General features: G+C 53.6%; 2 protein-coding genes across 6 annotated transcripts; one reads left to right on the top strand and one right to left on the bottom strand.

The window, feature by feature from the left end:
- Positions 1–467: 467 nt before the first annotated feature.
- On the top strand, positions 468–5,722 carry CD37 (CD37 molecule). The gene is made up of 9 exons (XM_059903652.1): positions 468–499; positions 786–860; positions 967–1,039; positions 1,997–2,121; positions 2,244–2,318; positions 2,856–2,960; positions 3,602–3,838; positions 4,186–4,269; positions 5,341–5,722. The coding sequence occupies exons 2-9, from the start codon at positions 792–794 to the stop codon at positions 5,416–5,418; spliced, it is 846 nt and encodes a 281-aa protein (XP_059759635.1). The 5' UTR covers positions 468–499; positions 786–791; the 3' UTR covers positions 5,419–5,722.
- TEAD2 (TEA domain transcription factor 2) lies at positions 5,712–21,192 on the bottom strand. Of its 5 annotated transcripts, none has more exons than XM_059903646.1 (12): positions 21,126–21,192; positions 19,212–19,449; positions 18,753–18,817; positions 18,223–18,285; positions 16,710–16,817; positions 16,557–16,615; positions 13,432–13,496; positions 12,228–12,376; positions 9,675–9,848; positions 7,876–8,037; positions 7,058–7,210; positions 5,712–6,517 (listed from the first exon to the last, which is right to left on the bottom strand). In XM_059903646.1, the coding sequence occupies exons 2-12, from the start codon at positions 19,441–19,443 to the stop codon at positions 6,404–6,406; spliced, it is 1,344 nt and encodes a 447-aa protein (XP_059759629.1). In that variant the 5' UTR covers positions 19,444–19,449; positions 21,126–21,192; the 3' UTR covers positions 5,712–6,403. The 5 variants fall into 5 exon arrangements, with proteins under 5 accessions (XP_059759629.1, XP_059759631.1, XP_059759630.1 ...); XM_059903648.1 differs by having other exon boundaries at positions 7,915–8,037; XM_059903647.1 differs by lacking the exon at positions 21,126–21,192 and adding an exon at positions 21,082–21,118.
- Positions 21,193–21,706: the final 514 nt, after the last annotated feature.

Here is a 21,706-nt window from a genome sequence, read left to right as displayed (position 1 = left end):
CTGCAGCACTTTCACTTCCCCCAGGTGCCCAGCCCCTGGCCCAGCACATGGGAGGACCTTGGTCTACACTTGTTGCCAAGAACAGGATGCAGACTCCGAGAGAGGGGCAATGACAGGAAGGTGGGGGAAGGGGGTAGATAAACAGAGAAAGAAGGACAGGCACGCAGATAAGGGGCCAGAAACCAGAGAGGGAGAGGATAGAGACCTGGGGGGGAAGGGGACAGAGACCCAGAGGTAAAGAGAGGATAAAGATCCAGAGAGAAAAGAACAGAGACCGAGAGAGAGGAGGACAAGAGACTGGGAGGGCTGGGAAGCAGGGACAGAGATGAATGCAGAGGTGGCAGAGCTTTGCAGGCGGTGAGGTCAGAGTGTCTGTGAGGTCGGCTGCTGTCCAGGGCCAGCCTGGGGTCCTGGTGCCCAGAGTAGGTGGGTGCAAGTAGATCAGGATTCCCTGTGCGTCCCCCAGCCTGAGCCATGGAGACCTGGGAAGAACTGCCTGGTATGTCCTTGGTGCCCACCAATTCCAAGGCCCCTCAGGTACTGGTGTGTGCATCCCAGTGGGGCAGGTGAGGGAGATGGGGACAGAGACACAGAAGAAAGTCACCTCGCATGTAAAGGGAGGGGGTGGGGCTCTGCCCCTGGAACTTCCTCTTTCTCTGAGTTCTTCCTTTCTCTTCTCTCTCGGCCTCTCCCTATCTGTCTCACGGTCTTTCTTTCTGCCTGCGTCTCCCTACTGCCACCACCCCTTCTGTCCTGTCCCTCCCACTGTTCTCTCACACCTCTAGAAGAAGATGTCAGCCCAGGACAGCTGCCTCAGCCTCATCAAGTACCTCCTCTTCGTTTTCAACGTCTTCTTCTTCGTGAGTTGCCTCCCGGCTCCCCAGCCCACGCCCCAGCCCCTGCCGCAGCTGCCCAATCTCAAATCCCCCTTTGCCCACTGGCCGTGCTCTCCTCTCCTCTCCCCAGGTCCTAGGCAGCCTTATTTTCTGCTTCGGCATCTGGATACTCATCGACAAGACCAGCTTCGTGTCCTTTGTGGGTAAGGGAGCTGGGGCAGTCCGGGTGGGCCTTCCTGGAGCAGGCATGAACTGGGCTCCCTTCCAAGGACCTCCTGTGGTCTCCCTCATCCCAGGGAGGCCCATGGTGCCCAACTCCCTGTTCTGATCTCAGGCTCTGCTCCACCACTTGCTACTGCCATAACTCTCCGAGACTCAGCTTCTTCCTCTGGCAAATGAGTTGTGCATACCAGTAATAATAATGGCCATTTCTCAGACACTTCCTAGGTGTCAGATCTTGGGCAGAGGCTCATCAGATTCTCCCATAAATCTTCCCTCTCTTGAGGCTCAGAGAGGGGAAGTCACTTACTGGATGTCACACAGCAAGGAAGTAGAAGAACAGATTAACACTCATAATAATTGTAGGAAAATAACAATGGAGTAATAGTCAAAATCCTAATAGCTCTTAAAAAAAAAAAAAAATCCTAATAGCTCATATATAATAAATGTTTGCCCTGTGTAGAGGACCAGACTGAACACATGCCTCCCATGTGTTCCTCAAAACAACTCTAGGAAATAGATAGCATTATTCCCTAGGTCTCAGGGAGGTTTAGATGGCTGATCCAATGTCACAGAACAAGTGATGGGGCTGAAACTATTGGGGGTGGGTAGGAGCTGACGGAGGAAAGAAAGACTGAGAACAAGAGGGAAAGACAGAGACCGGGAAGAAAGAGGGACAGAGATCTAGAAAGAAGGGAACAGAGATCCAAAGAGAGAGAGGGACAGAGACCCACAGAGAGAGGTGGAGAGAATCCCAGAAGGAAAGGGATAGAGAGATTCAGGGTGGGACAGGGACAGAGGCCCAGAGAAGAGGATGCCAGGAGCCCAGGAAGACGTCCCCCAGGTTACTGTTCCCCGCTTGGGTGGTGTGTGGGTATGGAATGGGGCTGCCTGGAGCTGTGCACATGGAGCCAAACGTCACTGTTTCTCACCTCCCCCAGGCTTGTCCTTCATGCCCTTGCAGATCTGGTCCAAGGCCCTGGCCATCTCAGGAATCCTCACCATGGGCCTTGCCCTCCTGGGCTGTGTGGGGGCCCTGAAGGAGTTCCGCTGCCTCCTGGGCCTGGTGAGTGCCCCTCCCCCCTCCATCCCTAGGCTCATTCACATCTTGCCCTCAAATAGAGCCCTGGCAGCTCCTTCATCCTGCGGAGGGATTCAGCCTGACCTCTCCACTCTGCCCCTCCCCAGTATTTTGGGACACTGCTGCTCCTGTTTGCCACACAGATCACCCTGGGAATCCTCATCTCCACTCAGAAGGTCCAGGTGAGTTCCCCTTCTCCTCCCCCCAACCCCAGCTAGTGGGCGGTGGAAAGAGATGGAAACAAAGGCAGACAGGGGCTGACATAGACAAAGAGAAATAACAGAGAAGACAGAAAGAAACAGAGACACGGAAAGACAGAGACAGATGCAGAGACTGGCAGAGAGACACAGAGAAGGAGCTAGAGACAGTTAGGGCCAGAGAAAGACTCACCGACACGGACAGAGGAAGAGAGACAGAAATCCAAAGGGAAACAGGAAAAAAAAAACTCTCGGAGAAACAGAAGGCTCCGAGAAAGAGACAGAAACCGAATGAGATCATGGGAGATAGTGGAGAAACGGAAAGACAGACGATAGAAACAGGCAGAGAGAGAGATTCTGAGGGATAGAAACATAGCTAGACATTCAGCGAAAAACCGAGGCCGACCTGAAGATGCTCAGGGACTACCTGAGGCTGAGACAGCCACGGAGTGGCTGGAGTGGGTTGGGGCAGATGGCGGTGGGGAGGCAGGTGGTGGTTCATCCTCACTCTCGGCCTGTCAGCTGGAACGGAAAGTGGAGGACATCGTGCTGAAGACGATCCAAACCTACCGCGCCCACCCGGAGGAGACGGCTGCGGAGGAGAGTTGGGACTACGTGCAGTTTCAGGTGCGTGAGGCCCCCACCCACCAGGATCCCTCCCTCTAGCTCTGAGACTCTGACGTGGCTCCGCCCACTGCCTGGAAGACACTTGGCCCCGACGCGACCCGAGCCCCCAGCTGTAGGACCCTAATGTAACCCTACTCACCTACGCCACCTCCAGCCGTGGCGACATGGCCCAGTCCCCCAGCTCCCAGCTCCTGCAGTGGCTCCGCCCCCTGCCTCGACAAGACTCCGCCCTCAGCCCCAAGGCCCTAGCGTGACCCCACTCCCTGCCCAGTAGTGACTCTGGTTCCCAAGACACCCGGCCCAAGTGAGGCTCCATTCCCTGGTCACTCACATGACCCCGCCCTCCCATCCATTTGTCCCCTCCCTGAGGCTGAATTGTACTGCCTACCCACTCTTCAGTCCACAGCACGATTCTGCAGCTCCTCCCCCCAGCCCCATGACCCCTACCCCCGTGACTCGTCTCTCCCAACCTCATGTTCCCCTAATGTCTCCTGGCCCAGATCACAGTCCCCCACCCTGCACCCACCACTTAGCCCTCTACTCCCCAGTATGACCTCATACCCATCACCCAGTCCCCTCATCCCCCAAAGCATCTTGCATCCCTCCAGCCCCTGTTCCTCTGACTCTTGTCACTCTTCTAGCTGCGCTGCTGCGGCTGGAACTCTCCTCAGGACTGGTTCCGTATCCCCAGCCTGAGGAGCAACGAATCGAGAGGGCACCGCGTGCCCTGCTCCTGCTACAACTCATCGGCGACCAACGACTCCGCAATCTTCGATAAGATCTCCTTCCCTCAGTTCAGCGGGCTCGGACCACTGGCGCGGCCCCGACACAATGCAGACATTTGCTTGGTCCCCGCGAACAGCTACATCTACCGCGAGGTGGGGAGGACTTGGAGCGCAGGACTTAGGAGGGGTCTGACAGGGTGGAGCTACGAGAAAGGGCGGTACTACAAGAGGGGCAGAGCTCCTGCAAGGGGCGGGGTCTTTTGAAGGGCGGGGCCTAAAGAAAAGGCCTAGGCGAAAGGGCAGGATCTGGAACGCTGATGCCTGGGGAGGGGGAAGGCTTGGACCGGCCGAAGCGGAGAGACTAGAGAACCCTGGTAACTAGGGAAGCGGGGCGGTACCTGAAAGAAGGGTTAGGGCTGGGCGGAGGAGAACAGTGGGCCCGGGCTTGAGGGCGAATCCCAGAAAGAACCCTACCCGTAACCTCTCCCCTATATCCCCAGGGCTGCGCACGGAGCCTCCAGAAGTGGTTGCACAACAACTTCATCTCCATAGTGGGCATTTGTCTCGGCGTGGGTCTACTTGAGGTAATCTGGTCCCGCCCCCACTCGCGATTGGTCTAGGTGGCCCCGCCCCAAATTGCGCGTCCAACCATTCTCTCCGGGAAAAGCTCATGCGTGATAGAGCGTCAGCCAGTCCAGGCCCTCCTGAGGCTCCACCAGGGACGAGGGAGGAGACCTACCCTCTGTGAGCCCTGATTGGTTGCGCGGAGGGAGCAGGCGTTCCCGCCCTTCCTCGCGAGGCTCCCATTGGTCCTCCTTGGCATATCAGCCTCCTGCTATTGGCCGCAATATCCCTCCCCTTTCCCCTCAGGTGAGTGTGGCGGGGCTGAGCCTGCTACTACCACGCAGCATGCTCCACCAGGAACGCCAGCCGCAGGTGCCGGATGCCTATTGTTCGAACCCCGGGCCGGGACCGAGCACCGATGGCAGCGGCGGGCGCTATGGTGTGCTGAGCAGCATGGGGCGTAGCGGCAGTCTGTGGGTTGGCTGGGGCATGGCGGGTGCCTGCCCTAACTGGGGGGACAAGGCCCCGCAGGGTAAACTGCCCATGGGGCCCTGGCCGCTTTGGGATCAAGACGAGGAACAACCTGAGACCGGGAGTGCAGGCGCGGAGACGGAGGCCGAGATGGAATTAGAGGCCGAGACGGAGGGCGAGATAGATGAGCCTCCGGAATAAAGGACTTTGGGCTTTCTCCGGATCACGCTGCTGCTGACTCTAGACCTATGCTAGACGCAGCTGGATTCCCCCTACCCCACCCTATTCCTTCCTGCTTCAACTCTGCTCCCACCCCTCCCCGGCCCGCCCGTATCTTTGGTGTCCTACCCAATGACCTCTAGCCCTTTTACCCTTAATTCCGCCATATTCTCCAAACTCCCGTCCCTGACTGAGTCTTTCACAACCAGGCCCAGTTCTCCCTCTAGTCCCGCCCATCTCCTACCTACTCTCCTCTCCACACCTCCCATGACGCAGCCCCGCCCAAATCGCGGGCCCTTATTTTCTTCCCCAGGCCCCACCCCCTAGGTTTTTTCCCTGGGGACCCCCGACTCTCCCCGGCACCCCCTCGACCTCTCTGACCGCGTCTCCTTTCTCTATAGCTCAGCTTCATGACGCTCTCCATATTCCTGTGCAGAAACCTGGACCACGTCTACGATCGGCTCGCTCGGTACCGCTAGGCCCCGCCCTTCCCGAAGCCCCGCCCCGACCCCCTCAAGTACCCTGGGCATTTAGTTCCCTGTCGCCTGTAAATATTTGTTTAATCCCTAGTTGGTCCCAGCCATTGAGCCCTCATCCCCCTCGGGGACCCAGATGTCTGCCTGCCCCGCTGTTGTCACCTCTCCCGTGGGACCTGGGGTTTCCGGCCACCAGCTTCCTGCCCCTAAAGACACCTCATTTCTTTGCCTCATCTGTCGGCCTACCACCTCCCACTAGATTATTTTTAGCCCAAACGCCAAATAAATCCCCTGCATTTTGGTAAAATAGCTTTATCCTCTGTCAAAACACAAACCAACACACTTTGGGGGGAGGGGAGGAGAAGGAGGCAACACAGTCTAGCCCCACGGCTCATTTAGAAGAGGACATGAGATTTAAAAGCCTCACCCCACTGCTTGCCCAGCTGAGAAAAAGTCACGACCCTAACACCCACTTATAAATATCTCTTGTTATATTAAAAAAAAAAAAAAAAAATTTCCAGGGCCCACCTGGCTCTACTCCTGCACAGAAAGGGTTAACCTTCAAAATTCAATATCAGGGTCCCGGGATGGGGCTGGTAAGAAGAGGCAGACTGGGAAGAAGGGGGGTGCTGAAAAACAGAGGGACAAGCCAGTGTGTAACTGGGGCCCTCCAAAACACCCAAAACAGAGAAGGGGGAGGATGCCTGTCAGAGACAGAAACCAGTGCTGTCCCAGGGGTTGTCTCACTCCTGTCCCCAGTGTCAAATGCTCTGGAGTGATCTGTCCTTTCAGACACCCCTGTGAGGTCCCAATATCAGGATCCATCCTTTCCTCTCAGTCCCAGCCCATTCAACTCACCACCGAGCTTTTAAGGTCCTAAGAGGAAGCAGCCCACCCCCCACCCCCCAAGTAAGAAGCGTGAGGAAAGCTGGAGGTCCTTCCTGGGAGGAGAGTATTCCGGGAGTGAGCCACTTCTGGGGCCCCCCCTTCAGTCCCTGACCAGGCGGTAAATGTGGTGCTGGGCCCCCCGCTCACTGGTGGAGACCTCGAAGACATAGGCGGTGCAGAGCAGCAGTTCCTGGGTGTCTCTGTTTGTCACCACCTGCCAAGGAGGCCAGGAGAAGGGGTTTATGCTCGGAAGGGAGGGCAGGGAACACTGTGCCCTCCCCGAGGAATCATGGGATACCCAAGAAAGGGATCCCCACCATGTCATGTTCCCCCAGGTAGATGGGATGCCAACATGCCAGGTTCTAGGTCTCAGGGTCAGTAGGGAGGGGCCTCACATCAGATGCTATATCACATTACAGGGCCAAGGGGGTCCCCACCACATCATACTTCCCAAAGTTAAAGGAGATTCTACCATATCAAGTTCCCTGGGCTAAGGTTAGGTTCCCTGTGAAGGGGGTCCCCTAGGCTGAAGGTCCACTGTGGGGTGTCCTCCAGGTCAATTTCCCTTTTATGAGAATGCTGTGGAATCCCCACCATTAACAGTTCCCTGGGTAAACGGGTCCCCTAAGCTAAGGGTCAAGTGTGAGGTCCCCACTGTCAGTTTCCCAGGTAAAGGGTCCCTAGGCTGAGGGTCTGTTGCAGGCACTCCCCTCCACATCAGGGTCCCTGCTCAGGCCCAGCACCAGCACATCACCTGGAGGATGGTGAAGTTCTCCAGGACACTGTTCATCATATAGCGCTCGGGCAGCTGCCGCAGCTTGTGCAGAAAATTCACCAGGTACTCACACATGGGTGAGCGCAGCAGGCGGTACACAAACCTCCCGTCCTCCAGCTGGGCACGCTCCGTCTGAACCAGGGGACAGGGAGTGGAGAGGACAGTGACTCAGAGACACAGGGGTCACCCCAGGAATTGAACACCACTCCATGCCACCTCTCAGATGCCACACCCACTCCCCACTGCCATCTTCCCTCCATTGCCCCATCCACAGTGACCAAAGATGGGACCCTGAACCCTTGGGTACCCAGCTCAGGATCACTGAGCCTGGAACTAGGGACCCCTCCAGCCCCTCAAAGCTGTTCTCTGAACCCTCAAAACCCTCCAGGCCCTCAGATACCCTCAAACCCTCCGAAGACCCTCCATGAGATCTCCAAAGTCTATTTGACCTCTGTACTTGAGAACCCCCTCAAGCCCTCCGCAACCGCTAAGTGTGACCCTTGAACCTCCTTGCCCTGCGGACTCCTCCAAATCCACAAGAACCTTTTGAATCTTAGTGACTGTAAATCTCTGTACCACACAGTATCTTTAAACCCTCAAAGTGACCCCTACACATCACTTTGGAACTCCGGATTAGCTCTAAGCCCGTGCATTAAAGAGGTTAGGACACCCCCCACCCACCATGCAGACCCCCAAAGGCCTGAGCTGTCGTGGCTCCCAGTCCATTTAGTCTGCACCCCCAAAGTGGCAGGTGGCTGGGCGCTCACCCGCCCAGAGCTCCACCCCTCCAGCCTCACCTCCACCTTCTCCACCACCTGCTTGCCAAAGGAGCAGACCTTGGAGGAACAGGTGAGGGTCATGTGCTCCAGGCTCTCGTACTGGCTGCTCACTCCATAGAAGCCACCACTGCTACCGCCGGCCCCCACCTCCTCGCCACTTGGGCCCCAGTTCAGGTCCGCCTGGGGATGGGGAGGCACAGGTAAGTTGGAGGGGGTGTCCCTTATAAACAGTGGGGACTCTTCTAAAGTGGGAACTCTGCTCTATGGCCTGGTGTCACTCATTGCCCTGCAGTTGCCCATCTCTCTTCCTCAACATTTAAAGTCCCCACCTCTCCATGGGCCAGGTTCTGGAGAAGACCCACCGTTCCTTCCATCAGTGTTAAAGATGTCTGGGTCCCCCTCTCTCCTCAGTAACTTCCCCAGCAAAGAGGCCCTGGAATTCAACTTTTTCTCCTGAAACCCCCAACTCAGGAGTTCAGCCCCTTCCAAGGGCCTGGTTACTAAGGAGGCAGCTATTCCCTAGCAACCAGAGGCTCTCCCTCAGGGCCCTTCCTGACCTTGGTTGCTAAGACAAGTGGCTATTCCCTAGCAACGGGGCATGGTGAGGTCTGGGGAAGCCTGACTCCTCTCTAGAAAACTCTCCCAGGCCCTTTCAGCCAATTCTCACATGTCAGATCCCTTCATGACCCCAGTGGCCAATTGGCAGACAGTCCATTAGGCCAAGTGGAGCCTAATGAAGCCTAAGACCCCATCACACCTTTGGTCTGAGCCCCTTGGTCACCTTCCTGGGAGGCACATCTCTTCCTTTTCCTAACTGTAGTTGCTAACTTGGTCAGGTCATTCTCCAGGGTGGTTTAGTCCTCTCCCCAGAGGCCTGACTCCATCCATCACCCTGGCAACAGGGCCTTGTGAAGCCAAAGAAAACAGAAGGTCTTCCCGGCCACTCCCCTGCAGCCCTTCACATACTGGGCTTCTGAAGGGTTGCTCTCCAGACCTGGGACCTTGTGAGGCCTGTCTTAAGCCCTAGCAATGCCTAAAACTTCAGCAGCACATCCTCAGAGCCGTCTCAGGCCTCCACATCACATACCAGAGTGCTTCATAACCATGGAAGCTACGGGCTTTCCTTCTCAGAGACTACGTAGATCCCTCCACAGCCCTGGTTACCACAAGAGTTAGCACGACCTAAACATTCCCAATATTGATTGAACCCCTATAGCATCAGTCATTGTACTGGACACCACACCAAATAAGCCTAAGAAACCCTCTTATTCACAATTACATACCTGGCTTAGGGCTTATATACATTAAGTGCTCAATAAATGACTGCTAAATAAATACAGGACTTTACAAAGCCACTCCCCATCTCCTTCAGTCGCTTCCTCAAGGCCAGACATTCTTAGCAACAGGGTCTGGTGAAACCCAGTAAAGCCTCGTCCCCTCTTTAGAGACCAAACACTCCAGGATTCATTTGCTAAGGGGAAGGAGCCATTCCTTAGCAACAAGGTTTGGTGTGGTCAGGTGGGATATAGGGAAGTCTGAAATGTCACAAGCAAATCCCCAGGGCCATATCAGTCGCGTGACTGGGTGTGGCAAAGTCTAGTGGGACCTGGGGAGGCTGGAGGTCTCTACACCTGCACTGGTCCCATCCAGAACTCCTTGGTGTTCCTTGCTGCTGAGGGGGCTGACACTCTGAGCCATGAGGACTGGTAAGGCCCAGGCTGACCTGGTAAGTCCTGAGACTCTCCATTAGAGCCAGTGGCCTTAGCTAGTAGGCCACATGATTTGTGAGCACTTTTGTTTTTGGTGGTGGAACTCACCCAGAACTTGACCAGGAAGAAGGCGTGGGGGGGCCCACGATCATACAGCTCCCGCAGACCACCCTTTTTCTCAGGGAATTTGTCATAGATCTGCCGGACGTCCACACTCTCGAGGGGGGGCGCTCCGGGGCTGGGGCAGTGCTGGCTGATGTGTACAAACAGGTGCCTCTGGTACTGAGGAGGGACAGCCATGGGTGAGGAGTGGGAGATGGGCTGGACCCCCAGCCCTCACTGCCCAAGCCCATCCCACACCCCGTCACCATCGCCACAGCTCCTGCTTGCTGTTCCACTGGGCCCAGCTCTCAGGCACTGTCCCTACTCCCTGCTGCCCCTTTACTCCCGCAGTATCTCAGTCCCCAAGCCCTGTCCTTACTGTCCAATTCTCTGCCCTGTCCCCTGCTCTCCATCCCCACAGCCCTGTCCTCTCCCACCCTCACCCCAGCCTTCTCCCTGGCCTCCCAGCCTCCAATCTCCTCTTCAGTTCTTCACTCACATGGCTACAGAGCTAACCCTGGCCCTCCCCTGCTCATAATCCTCCCATGGCTCCCCAGTACCCCTCGGACAAAGCCCACACCCCCTCAGCCTGGCCCTGTATTGAACAGGTGTTCATGGATGGTTGGATGGATGGGTGGAAATCCACAGAGCCCACATCAGGACTTCCTATCTGTTCTTATTCTTATCACTTCTGTCCATACCCCGAAAATATTCCCCTTCTTCTCTTCCAATACAAATCCTCCTTCTGTCTTTCCAGGCCCAAGTCCATCCAAATCTGCCTCTTCCTGAAAGCCTCCCTTGATTGCAGTCAGATGGCATCTCTATACCCTACCTTTTCCGTGGTTCCCCATTACCCTCTAAACAAAGTCTGGGTCCCTCACTCAGCTTGGCAATGCCAGCTCCTCCAGAACCAGCACCTACCCACCTATCTGCAGCCTCACCAGCTCCCACCATATTCAATGATTTGTTTCCCTGAAAACTTCATGCTGTTTCTCTCTGTGTGTCTGAAACATCCAGTTCTGCACATGGCAAATTTGTCTCAGGGAAGTCTTCACTCACTCCCCAGGTATAATTACTCCTCTGTACACCCATAGAAATATGAGCTTCCCCTATCCCAGCACATACTTGCTATTCAACAGACATCGGTCGAGAGACCTACTGTGTGCAGGCACTATTCTGGGTCCCAGGGCTACAAGGGCAAAGTCCCTTACCTCATGGAGCTACTGGCAGGGACAGAAATTTTTTTAAATCATTCCATGGATAATATAACCTTCAGAGAGTGACATATGCTATGAAAAAATAAAGCATAGTAATGTGGGCAAGACTGTCATTTTCCATAAAGTGACTTGGGAAAGCCAGTCTGAGAAGACAATCAAGCAAAGGCCTGAATGAATGGAGGGAGAGAATGGGGATATCTGGGGAAAGGACATCCAGATGCAAAGGCCCTGAACCAAGAGTGGGCCTGGCATGTTTGAGAAAGGGCATGGCGGTCAGTGTGGCAGAGCAGAGTAAACAAGGGTGAGAGGGCAGGAGGTAAGATCAGAACAGGAATGAGGGTCAGATCAACCAGAGCTTTGTAGGCAACTGAAAGGACTTTAGCTTTTGTTCCAAGTGAGATGGGAGGGTTTTAATCTCATCTTACTTGGGTTTTACCAGGACCACGATATACAGCAACTGGCGTTTAGGTCACTATGGCAGAGACTGCTGTGTTCACAAATCCCAGTTTCTTTTCACACAGCTAAACTTCATTTCCCAGGCTCCTTTGCAGTTAGGTGTGACCACGTGACTAAGTTCTGGCCAGTGGGATGTGAGCAGACCTGATAGTTGCCACTTCCAAGCCAGATTCATAAAACCTGCATAAGTCTTGACTCTCTGCCTTCCACCATCTGCCAGCCAGATGCAGAGCATCCAGCAGCATCTTCTGAAGCCCTAGAAAATGGCAGAGCCGCAAAATGGAAGAAGCCTGGATTCCCCAAATCACTGCGTGGAAGGCTCCTACCGACCAGCCACACTGACATGTTAATGAGTGAGAAACTTCTATGTTGTTCATTCCCTGAGGGTTGGGAGTTATTTCTTCTAACAGTCAGTCCACTCTGACTAATATGGCATCTGTCTCCATCCTAGGCCAGGAAAGCTGGCACCTAGAAACAGATTTTCTTCTCCAGGCTCCCAGTATCCACCCCAAAGCCTGGTACACAGTAGGCACTCAAAAATGTTTACTGAATGAATGAACGATGTCCTGGATGATTTCTCTGGCCTTTCCAATCCATGACCCCATGACCTTCCACTTCCTTTATTCCCGTAGTTCTCAAAGTGTGGTCCCTGGACCAGCAGCATCAACATCACCTGCGAGCTTGTTAGAAACGCAAATTCTCAGATCCTACACCAGACCAACTGAATCAGAAATTCCAAGGGTGGGCCTAGCAATCTGTGTTTAAACAAGCTCTCCATGTTATTCTGATACATGCTAAAATTTGAGAACCCCTGCTTTATGCTTTCCCTTCCTATAACCCCCTTCATTCCAAAACCCCCCAGTGACTATCCCAAAATTTCACTCACAGAGTCAGCTGCATCCGGAGGTTCCACAAAGGCCGAGAACTCCACCAGCTGCAACCGAGCAGTGCCCAGAGCCCGAGCCTGCCAGGCTGGGGGTGATGGGGCAGGTGGGGGCAAAGCAGGAGGTGAGAGGGCTTGGGGGGGCTCGTACCCTAGAGAGAGAAGAACAAACAATAATAATTGCTAACATTTATTGAATATATCAAGCACTGTTCTCTCTTGCCTGCCTCCACTTAGAAGCTGAAAAAGCTAAATACTCACTTTCCCAGCCTCCCTTGCAGCTAGAGGTGGCCATGTGACACAGTCCTGGCCAATGAGACGTTAGGGGAAATCTGCTGGGGGGCTTCTGGGAAGGAGTTTCTTCCTGAATGAAAAAGACAGAACTTTGGGAGGAGAAAGCTTTTGGCTCTGGCCAAGTCCTGCTTGGGATGTGATGCCTGGAGTCACAACAGCTATCTTGGGATAATAAAACAGAGGCCAAGAGACCTATAGAGATGCCAGTCCTGATATTGCTGAGCTGCTGAACCAGCACAGGAGCAGCCCACCTCCAGACTTTTTGTTATGTGGAATCATTAAAGCCTTTACTATTTAAGGCACTGTTAATTTGGATATTCTGTAACTTGCAGCCAAAAGCATTCCCAAATTGATGAATCCGTGGAAGCTGAGAGCTCTCTTTCACCAATGTGAGTTCTTAGGACCACATCAGCATGGACTTCTGGAAGCCATCTTTGCTACCAGGTGGGCAGAGCCTGCCTGGGAACGAAGCCACCACAGAGGAAAGCAGACCCAAGCAAGTCCTGATGCTACCATTTGAGCCCCTGGATCCAGCCATGCCTGAAGCCATAACTCCTGAAATATCAGTTACCTGAACCAATAAATTCCCCCCTTTTTTTTTTTTTTTTGGTCATCTAGCTTGATTTGGGTTTCTGTCACGTGCAGCTAAAGAATCTTGATTAATATATCAATGTCCCTGATGTCCTTTAGGTTAGCAAGTGACAGACCATAAACCCAGTAGATCTGGCTACAGAGGCCAGGCTCTTAACCACTATAAATTCTGTGACTCATCTTCCCATACCCCCACAGGCCCTGCCTGAGAGCTGGATCTCAGTAAGAATGTATCCCCTGATCAATGGAAGGTTGAAGGAAAGGCAGTCAGGGCTGAGAAGAGAGAGGGGAAAACAAGAGAGGGTGGAGAACAGGCTCTTACCTGGGAGGTCAGTAGATGGAGGAGTCAGTGACAAGGAGAACGGTGTCTGCGAGAATGGCTTCACACTAAAGGAGAAAGGAAACTGGGGGTCAGTAAGAAGGAAAGATGCTAATCGTACCAGCTAACATTTATTGAGGGGCCATGACAAGCCAGACCCTGTGCAAGCACATTATGGGCACCATTTCACTGAAGCCTCACAGCCTATATGAGGTAGGTGTGATTACTGCTCTTCTCATTTTGCATAGGAGGAAACGGAGACAAACAGGGGTCAACTGACCCGCCCAAAGTCACACAGCTGGCATGGTGGAGCCTGGGCTCAAACCCAGATCAGTCCCAACCACAAAGCCTGTGGTCTTGAGGATATTTTGGTGCCTCTCACAAAATGGCAAAAAGAGAACACAAATGGGGTCTCAAGAGGTGGGGAGAAAACAGAACAAATAGGAAACTTGGAGAAAGAGGAGGCTGAAGGCTCAAGAGGGTAGGGAGAAAATGACCAGAGGGACATCAGGCAAAAGTTCAGCGTGGAGGTGAAGCACAACAGAATCTAAAGCAGTGTTGTCCAATTCCGAACAGCCAAACACAGAAGCAACCTAAGCATCCATCAACAGATGAACGGATAAAGAAGGTGTGGTACATGTGCACAGTGAATACAACTCAGCCATAAAAAAGAATGAAATAATGCCATTTGCAGCGACATGGATGGACCTAGAGATTATCATAATAAATGAAGTCAGAAAGAGAAAGACAAATACCGTATGTTGTCACTTATATGTGGAATCTAAAATATGACACAAATGAACATGTCTACAAAACAGAAACAGACTCACAGACATAGAGAACAGACTTGTGGTTGCCAAGGGGAGAGGTGGGGGAGGGATGGACTGGGAGTTTGGGATTAGCAGATGCAAACTATTACATATAGGATGGATAAACAAGGTCCTACTGTATAGCTCAGCTAACTATATTCAATATACTGTGATAAACCATGATGGAAAGAATATGAAAAAGAATGTATTTATATATAACTGAATCACTTTGCTGTACAGCAGAAATTAACACATTGTCAATCAACTATACTTCAATAAAATAAATGTTTAAAAAATAAAATAAAATAAAGCAGGGCTGTCCAATAGAATTTTCTGCGATGATGGAAATGTTCTGTATCTGTGCCATCCAATACAGTAGCCACTGGCCACATGTGGCTACTGAGCACACGACCTGTGACTACTGAGTATGAATGTGGCTAGGGTATTTGAGGAACTGAATTCTTTTTTTTGGCCACGCTGAGCGGCTTGCGGGATCTTCCCAACCAGGGGTTGAACCCGGTCCACAGCAGTGAAAGCGCCGGGTCCCAACCACTCTACCGCCAGGGAATTCCCAAGGAAGTGAATTCTTATTTAATTTTAATTAACTTAAATTTCAATAACCACATGCGGCTAGTGACTGTGGTATCCGACAACAAGGCTCTAGAAGCCAATAACCTCTGGGTAGCCCAGGAGATAGTGGTGAGGAGACTGAGATGTCAGAGGGCAGGCAGAGGCCAAGTGTCAAAAGATCAGGATAAGAAAGACACAAACTCCATGGACATTTAGACCTGAACCCGCAGAAACCATAACCTAGTACTTGCCATCCCAGTTCTGAAATCTAAACCCCTTTTAGATTCTGAAATCTAAAGGGCCTCTGGGGCCCTTTCTATCTTCTACCCTCTTACCCATGAGGTCCACTGCTCAAATGCCACCTCCTCAGAGAGGCTTCTCATGACCCCTGTCTAAATAGAGGATATATACCCTGCTTTATTTCCCACATTTATTCTTTTCTTATTAATGCTTATTTATTTATCTATATGTTTATTGTCTGTCTCCTCCCCTCTCCAAGTATATAAGCTCCACGAAAGCAGGAATTCTAATTTGTTCAATGCTGGGTCCCCAATACAAAAAGAGTACCAGGCACTTAGTAGGTGCTCAATAAACATCTGACTGACCAGCCAATGGCTTAATACTTCTCTCGGTTTCTGGAACTCCCCAAACTTTCACACCTCAGGACCTTGGCACATGCTGTTTTCTCTACCTAAAATATTCCCAACCCCGTTATGTACCCTGCTAAGTCCTACTTGGCCTTCAATGTTACCTCCTCAGAAAAACCCCCAGAACTCGCTCCGTCACCCAAGAACCTGTTTTGATTCTCCACACCACGGCACACACTTCAATTCTGTGTTTATTTAGGTGATGATTTAATTAACATTCGTCGCCCCCACTTGACTATCAGCTCCATAAAAAGTGGGACTCCGATGCCCAGTGCGATGTTTGCTGAACCACCCCTCCTTCCAGCCCAACCCTCTCCCCTGCAAACCTGTAGTTCCTTCAGCCCCCAGGGACTTGTTCTGACCCTTTCCTGTGTCCCCATCCAGCAGCACCTCCCCAGCAAACTTTTTTCTCTCCCAGCCTGGATCCACTGCCACCTCCATGGGCTGAAAACTCCATTTCCCATGAGCCTCTGGGGCCCTTTCTATCTTCTAGGCTTAAAACATATCCTGTCACCCTCAGGGCTCTCTCAGAGCTGAAAAGGGGCCCATTTTCTTCCTTCCGACTCTGAGAGAAGATAAAGAGCCCTGCTCTACCCTCAGGCCCAAGAACCACCTTTATGGGATAAGAACAAGCCTTTCCCATGAGCCTCTGGAGCCCAGACAGACAATCTCACTGGGAGGTCATTATCTCCATGGGCATCCTATAGGCCCCTCACATTCATCAAATCAATCCCATGCTGAGCTTATTTCCTCCTCAAACCCACTCCTCCCCCAGGTTGCACATTTCTGGATGGTCCCACCAACCCCAGTCACCAGCCAGACCCCAAGCACTCTCCTTGCCTCGTCCCTCCTTCTCAGTCCATCAGGTCCCAGCCCCATCCCTCCTTCTCCTCTCTTCCCCATCCCCTCCTCACTATCCCAGCTCAGACCTAGTCCTCTTCTCCGGACCACTGCCCCAGCCTCCTCCCTGGGATTCAAATGCAGATAGCCTGACTCCAGAATCTATGCTCACAAGAGGGTTGGGAGCTGGAAGATGGGGTGAGAAAGGGCTGGAGGTCGGCGGAGGGGGAGCAGGTGCTGAGCCAGAATAGCAAGTACTTACTCTGGAACATTCCAGGGGGGCCCAGAACCCCCCGACCAAAACTGGAAAAGCTCTGGGGCCTGAAGAGACAAAGAAGGGGGCTCGATCAATTTCCTGTTGAAATTCAACCCCACCCCTCCAGCCCTGAACCCCACAATCCCCAACCCAGGCCACCTGAGGACCGGCGGGACCAAGTTTGGCCTGCAGGGAAGGTGCTGAGATGAGCTGGGCTGAGGACATGGTGGCCATTGTCTGGAAAGCCTTGTCCTTGGAAACCTGGTCCTGGAGGAGAAGTTGGAGGTCCATGTTAGCGGGAAGTCCCAGTCGATACAGGAAGGGTGGGACAATGACATGGCAGGGCAAGCCCGCGGAGATGCAGAGTTGGGGAGCCAAGGCAAAGGGTTGGGTGAGGGTCCAAATCCCTCTCACTACAGCCCCCTGCCCCTCCTGGCCTCCTCAGGAATGTCTGGGAAAGGGAGAGGGTGGGAGGATGGGCAAGGGGACTTACCACATTCAGGGCCTGCCCATGGGGGTGGGGGAGGGTGCCAAAGGAAGAAAGAAAACATGACTTAGGAAATGAGGCCTGGACTGCCCCACTCCACCTTCCTGCCCTCCCAACCCCTACAGCCCAGCCACCCTGAGCTGAGCGATGGGAGGAAAGGGGAGCAAGGGATGAATATAGAACAGAAAGTAGAGAAAGCCAGGCCTAGACGAGGAAAGGGGTTCCCATGCCCAGAATAAAAGCAATGAGGGTTTCTAGGTTCAGAAAGAGCCGGAAGTGGAGGTTTCTGAATACACAGGCAACAGGAAATGAGACTTTTAGACCCAGAGAGAAGAGACGGTGAAGGTTTCCCAGCCCAGACAGGACAGAGGGGGACAGTGAGGTCCAGAAAAGACCAAAGACTGGGAGTGAAGGTTCTCAGACTTAAAGAAAAAGGATGGGGAGGCTTCTGGGCACAAAAAGAACAGGAAGTAGTGGTCCCCAAGTCCTAAGGAAGAGGCAGAAAAGACCCCATATTCAGAGGAGTAGAAAATGAAGGTCTCAGGCCAAGAGGGAACAGGATATCCAGAGGATGCAAAAAAGAAAAGGGATATGAACATCTCCAAAAGGAAATGAAGATTTCTGGGCACAGAAAATGCAGGCAGGCAACATGGAAAGATGAACCAGAAGGAGACAAAGAGGAGATCCTCACAGCATAAGAGGGAGAAGGCAGTGAGGGGAGGGGAGGGAAGGGGAGGGGAGGGGAGGGGAGGGGAGGGTAGGGGGGAGGAGAGGAGAGGGAGGGTGAAGACCCCAGTAGTCAGAGGACAGGCCCGACGCCCCATCCTTCTTGCCTGTCCTAAGCTAAATCTCGGTCCCCCTCTCTCTATGACACTCTTCTTACCCAGGGTCTCTATTCACCCCCTTGCTGGGCCACTAACCCCCACCTTGGGTCTCTGTTCCCCCCATCTGTCTACCTCTCTGTGTGACTCTGTCCCCATCTCTGGGTCTCTGTCCCCCACCCTGGGTCTCTCCCTCTTTCTTTGGACCTCTGTTGCCCCTCTCTCTCTGGGTCTCTATACCCTCCACCCAGGTCTCTGTCCCCCTCTCTCTGGGTCCCTGTCCTCCTCTCTCTGGGTCTCTATCCCCCCTCTCAAGGTCTCTGCCTCCCTCTCAGGGTGTCTGCCATGGTCCTTTGACCTCTACCTTGAGCTTGGACTGGATTTCCCTCGATTTCCTTCGGGCCAAAACCTGGATATGACTAGAGACCTGAAGGGAGTGACAAAGAAGCAGATTCAGGCCACAGCCACTCACCCCTTGCGTCCCGTACCCCTTCCCTCCCTCCAGGTGCCCCATGGAGCTGCTGAAACACAAAAGATGACAAATACATAGAAAGTGCCAGCTGTCTTGGAGTGTAAGAACACAGATGCGTCCATAAAGGCTATTCTTTTCTCACTAACACTACTGATCATCCCCACACCCAGCAAATCCGGGTCTTATTTCTCTTCCCCATCCTTTTCTCTTTGGCTCTTCTGGTCTGTCTTACCCTCTAGTTCTCATGCAACTGCTAAGAGAACTATACCAAAATAGGCACAGTTAGAGTGTACTAACAAAGGGGCCAAAAGAAAAGACAAAAACACATGAACAAGCCTCTCCTCTAACGTGAATCTGCTGGTAGGCTGACCCTGACAAGACAAGCCCACTCCAAACAGAAGCCCACAAGGCAGTCCTGAGACCTGTTTGCGAGTTCGAGTCTTCCCTGTTCTCAGCTTGATGTAGCGGGCAATCAGTTCATTCCGACCTGAAAAGTCAAAGATGGAATAGAGTTAGACCTTCAGCAGAACTTCCCAACAGAGAGGACACCAGGGAAGGAGAGAGAAGCAACATTTCCCAGAGGTCCACAGCAAGCCGGGGGCTATAAGGGAGAGGAGTTATGACTGCAGGCTTTGAAGTCAGGCTGCCTGGGTTCAAATCCCAGTTCCGCCACACACTGGTTCTTTGTGGCCTCAGGCAAATCATTTAGCCTTGCTGGGCCTTGGTTTCCTCATCTGTGCAAATGGTGATGCTAACTCCTACCTGAGTCATTCTGAGGACACAATGTGCTTTTATGTGAACTGTGCTTAGAGCTCCATCAGTGTTGCTTAATATTTTTATTAACCAGTGGGGGCTAAGGCAAAAGAGCGGGCTGGACTCACCATACATCTTGCCTTCATCGGACAGGATGATTTTCCGCCGGCCACAGGGTGGGTAGATGGCCAGGGCCTCCTGGAAGCTCTGCTCGATGTCTGGACTCCAGACACCCTCTGCGTCTGGGCCCCCGTCTCCCCCCGCCCCCTCACTGCCGCCAGTGCCCTCCTCGCTTCCTTCCTCACTTCCTGTCCAGCCGCTGCCATCGTCCAGGGGGGCCCCAGCCCGGGGTTCCCCCATCTGGGCCTGGAGGAACACAGAGTTCAGCAACGTTCCCCTGACCCACCCAGAGGGACCTCAGAGCAGAGTGGGCTAGAAGTCCAGACTGCTGGGTCTGAGAGAGGAGGCTGGGGGCACCCAGACCCTTGGATCTGAGGGAGAAGAGGTTCGGGGATCTGGAACCCTGGGTCTGAGAAAGGAGGGGGCTGGAGGCCGAACTCCTGGATCTGAGGGAAGCAGGAGACTGGGGGCCTGGACTCCTGGGTCCTGGAGGAGAAAGGGGCTGGATTTCTGGGGAAGCTTAGGGTGAGAGCGTTCTCCTCTGCGTTCTCAAGGGAGCCTGGATTGTGATGAAGTCTTGAAGACCCCAGAGTAATTAATGACTAGGGTCCAGGAGGGCTGAAAATTTGGGTGTGGATTACTGGTTTAAAGAAGACAGGAGTCAGAGCCTAGTTGCAGGGAAGGGGGACGTGGGTGAGATCTTCTCAGTCCCACTCCGAGAACAGGTGCCAGGATGTGAACAGCAGCTGCTAGAAAAGAAGGAGGGGCACAGGCCCTAGTAAGGCTGAGGGGAGATCCAGAGAGAGGGGGACAGAGACTTAGAGAGAGAGAAGGACAGAGTCCCAGAGAGAGGGAACAGAGACCCAGTGTCGGGGGACAGAGACCCAGAGGGAAGGGGACAGAGACTCAGGGCACAAACTCAAGCCAAGACCAGGAAAGACCTACAGAACCACAGACTGGGGGGCAGGGGCGCCCTGCCATCAGGAGAGTCAGAACAAAGGGCCCAGGCGTCCCCTCCCCCAGTTTCCCACAACCCCCATCAGGGGAAGGGCTGGCCAGCGAGGGCGCCTCCTCTCTGGCCCCCGGCCCCGCCCCTTCCCTCCCCTTCCTCCCCCACCTCCACCCCCCCCCCGCCCCGCGGCATGGGCTCAGATCCAACTCAAGTTCCCAGTGACTTTCCGGAGGCCGGGAACAGGGGAAAACTTTTTCCAATACAGTCAGATCCCGCCTCCCTGGCGGCTCCACGTCTTCCACAGCTTTCCCAGGACCCCAGAGTCCAGGCTCCCAACCCCCTCCTACCTCGGACCCCGGAGCTCCGGCCCAGACAAAGACCCCTGGCCGAGCCCAGTGGCGCTGAGGCATTCAGGACTCCCGTAGGCCAAAATCCCAGCCCAGCTCTCCCCCATGTGGCCAGACAAAGGGACAGAGGAGCTGAGTCAGAAAGGTCCCCACTAATTTCCTGCCCCAGGCCCCAAACCTCCAAAGAGACAAGACTGAAGATCCAGAAAGCACCGTAGCCCCCCCTTCTGCCACCCAGGAGGCCTCCTTTCTCCATGAGGAGGACCAGGCGCCCACAAATGACACACACAAACCAATTCGATCAGAAACAAGCATGGGGCCCTTTCTCACTTGAAACCGATACTTCCAAAGACATTTCCCCCACAGTCCCCAGTCCTCACCGACTCCCAGGCGCACACTCCCAAACTCAGACCCATCAACAGACACCCCAACTCTGGCGAAAGTTCCAACTCCACACTTAGACTCAGTCACGAGCGCAAACTCGGGCCCCCCGGCAAAAAGAGGGCTGCAAGCAATTCAGAGACGGTCCCACAAACACCTCAACTCATAACGCATAACTTCCCACCCGAACTCACACACCCCGAAGCAGGATCCCCGACTCCCGCCGGCGCCTTCCTACCTACCTCCCGGCCTGGGGCTGGGGAGCCGCGGGCGGGCGGGGCGCTGCGAGGGAGAAAGTTGCCCGGGAGCTTTGTTTGGGAAAAGTGGGAGGGACCGGAGGGGGGGCGGGTCCGGGCGCCGGACAGCGGGAAGGGGGATCCGACGGTGACAGTCTGGGGGAGGATTTTTGCTTTGGGAAAAGACAGGTGAAGTCTAGCTGGGGCCTGGTGAGAATTTCGGGATTCTGATGCTTGGATCCCTGAGAGAGGAGGAGAATTGGGGGTCTGGACACCTGGGTCTGAGGGAGGATTGAAGGGAACCAGGAAACTTGTCTGTATCTGAGAGAGAAGGAAACTGGGGGCCAAGATTCCTGAGTCTGGAGGAGGAATGGTCTGGGTGCCTGGACTCCTGGCTACCCTCTAGTGTAGTCTGTGTGTTGGAGATGTGGAAGTGATTGATAGGAACACAAAAGAATCCTGTTCAGCCTCAAGTATATTTTTGAGACTAGAGGTATGGGGATGGGTTTTTGCTTGATTTCCACTGATTTCTTTTGCTTGATTGGTTTCCTTGTGACCTCATCAGAGTTAAGGGTCGTGAGCAAGAC

This window comes from Balaenoptera ricei, chromosome 19 (genome assembly GCF_028023285.1).
Source record: "Balaenoptera ricei isolate mBalRic1 chromosome 19, mBalRic1.hap2, whole genome shotgun sequence".
In the NCBI taxonomy this organism is placed as follows: domain Eukaryota; kingdom Metazoa; phylum Chordata; class Mammalia; order Artiodactyla; family Balaenopteridae; genus Balaenoptera; species Balaenoptera ricei.
The sequence above is the reverse complement of the archived record's forward strand: the minus strand, read 5'-3'. Positions and strand labels throughout refer to the sequence as shown.

What these genes read in the sequence shown, in the direction of transcription:
- CD37 (XM_059903652.1), top strand. Translation starts at nt 792, where the DNA reads ATGTCAGCCCAGGACAGCTGCCTCAGCCTCATCAAGTACCTCCTCTTC. An exon ending in GGGACTACGTGCAGTTTCAG is followed by an intron (nt 2,961 to 3,601) that starts GTGCGTGAGGCC and finishes TCACTCTTCTAG; the next exon opens with CTGCGCTGCTGCGGCTGGAA. An exon ending in TCGGCGTGGGTCTACTTGAG is followed by an intron (nt 4,270 to 5,340) that starts GTAATCTGGTCC and finishes CTTTCTCTATAG; the next exon opens with CTCAGCTTCATGACGCTCTC.
- TEAD2 (XM_059903646.1), bottom strand. Translation starts at nt 19,443, where the DNA reads ATGGGGGAACCCCGGGCTGGGGCCCCCCTGGACGATGGCAGCGGCTGG. An exon ending in AAATCCAGTCCAAGCTCAAG is followed by an intron (nt 16,818 to 18,222) that starts GTAGAGGTCAAA and finishes CTTCTCCTCCAG; the next exon opens with GACCAGGTTTCCAAGGACAA. An exon ending in CCCCCCTGGAATGTTCCAGA is followed by an intron (nt 13,497 to 16,556) that starts GTAAGTACTTGC and finishes TTTCTCCTTTAG; the next exon opens with TGTGAAGCCATTCTCGCAGA.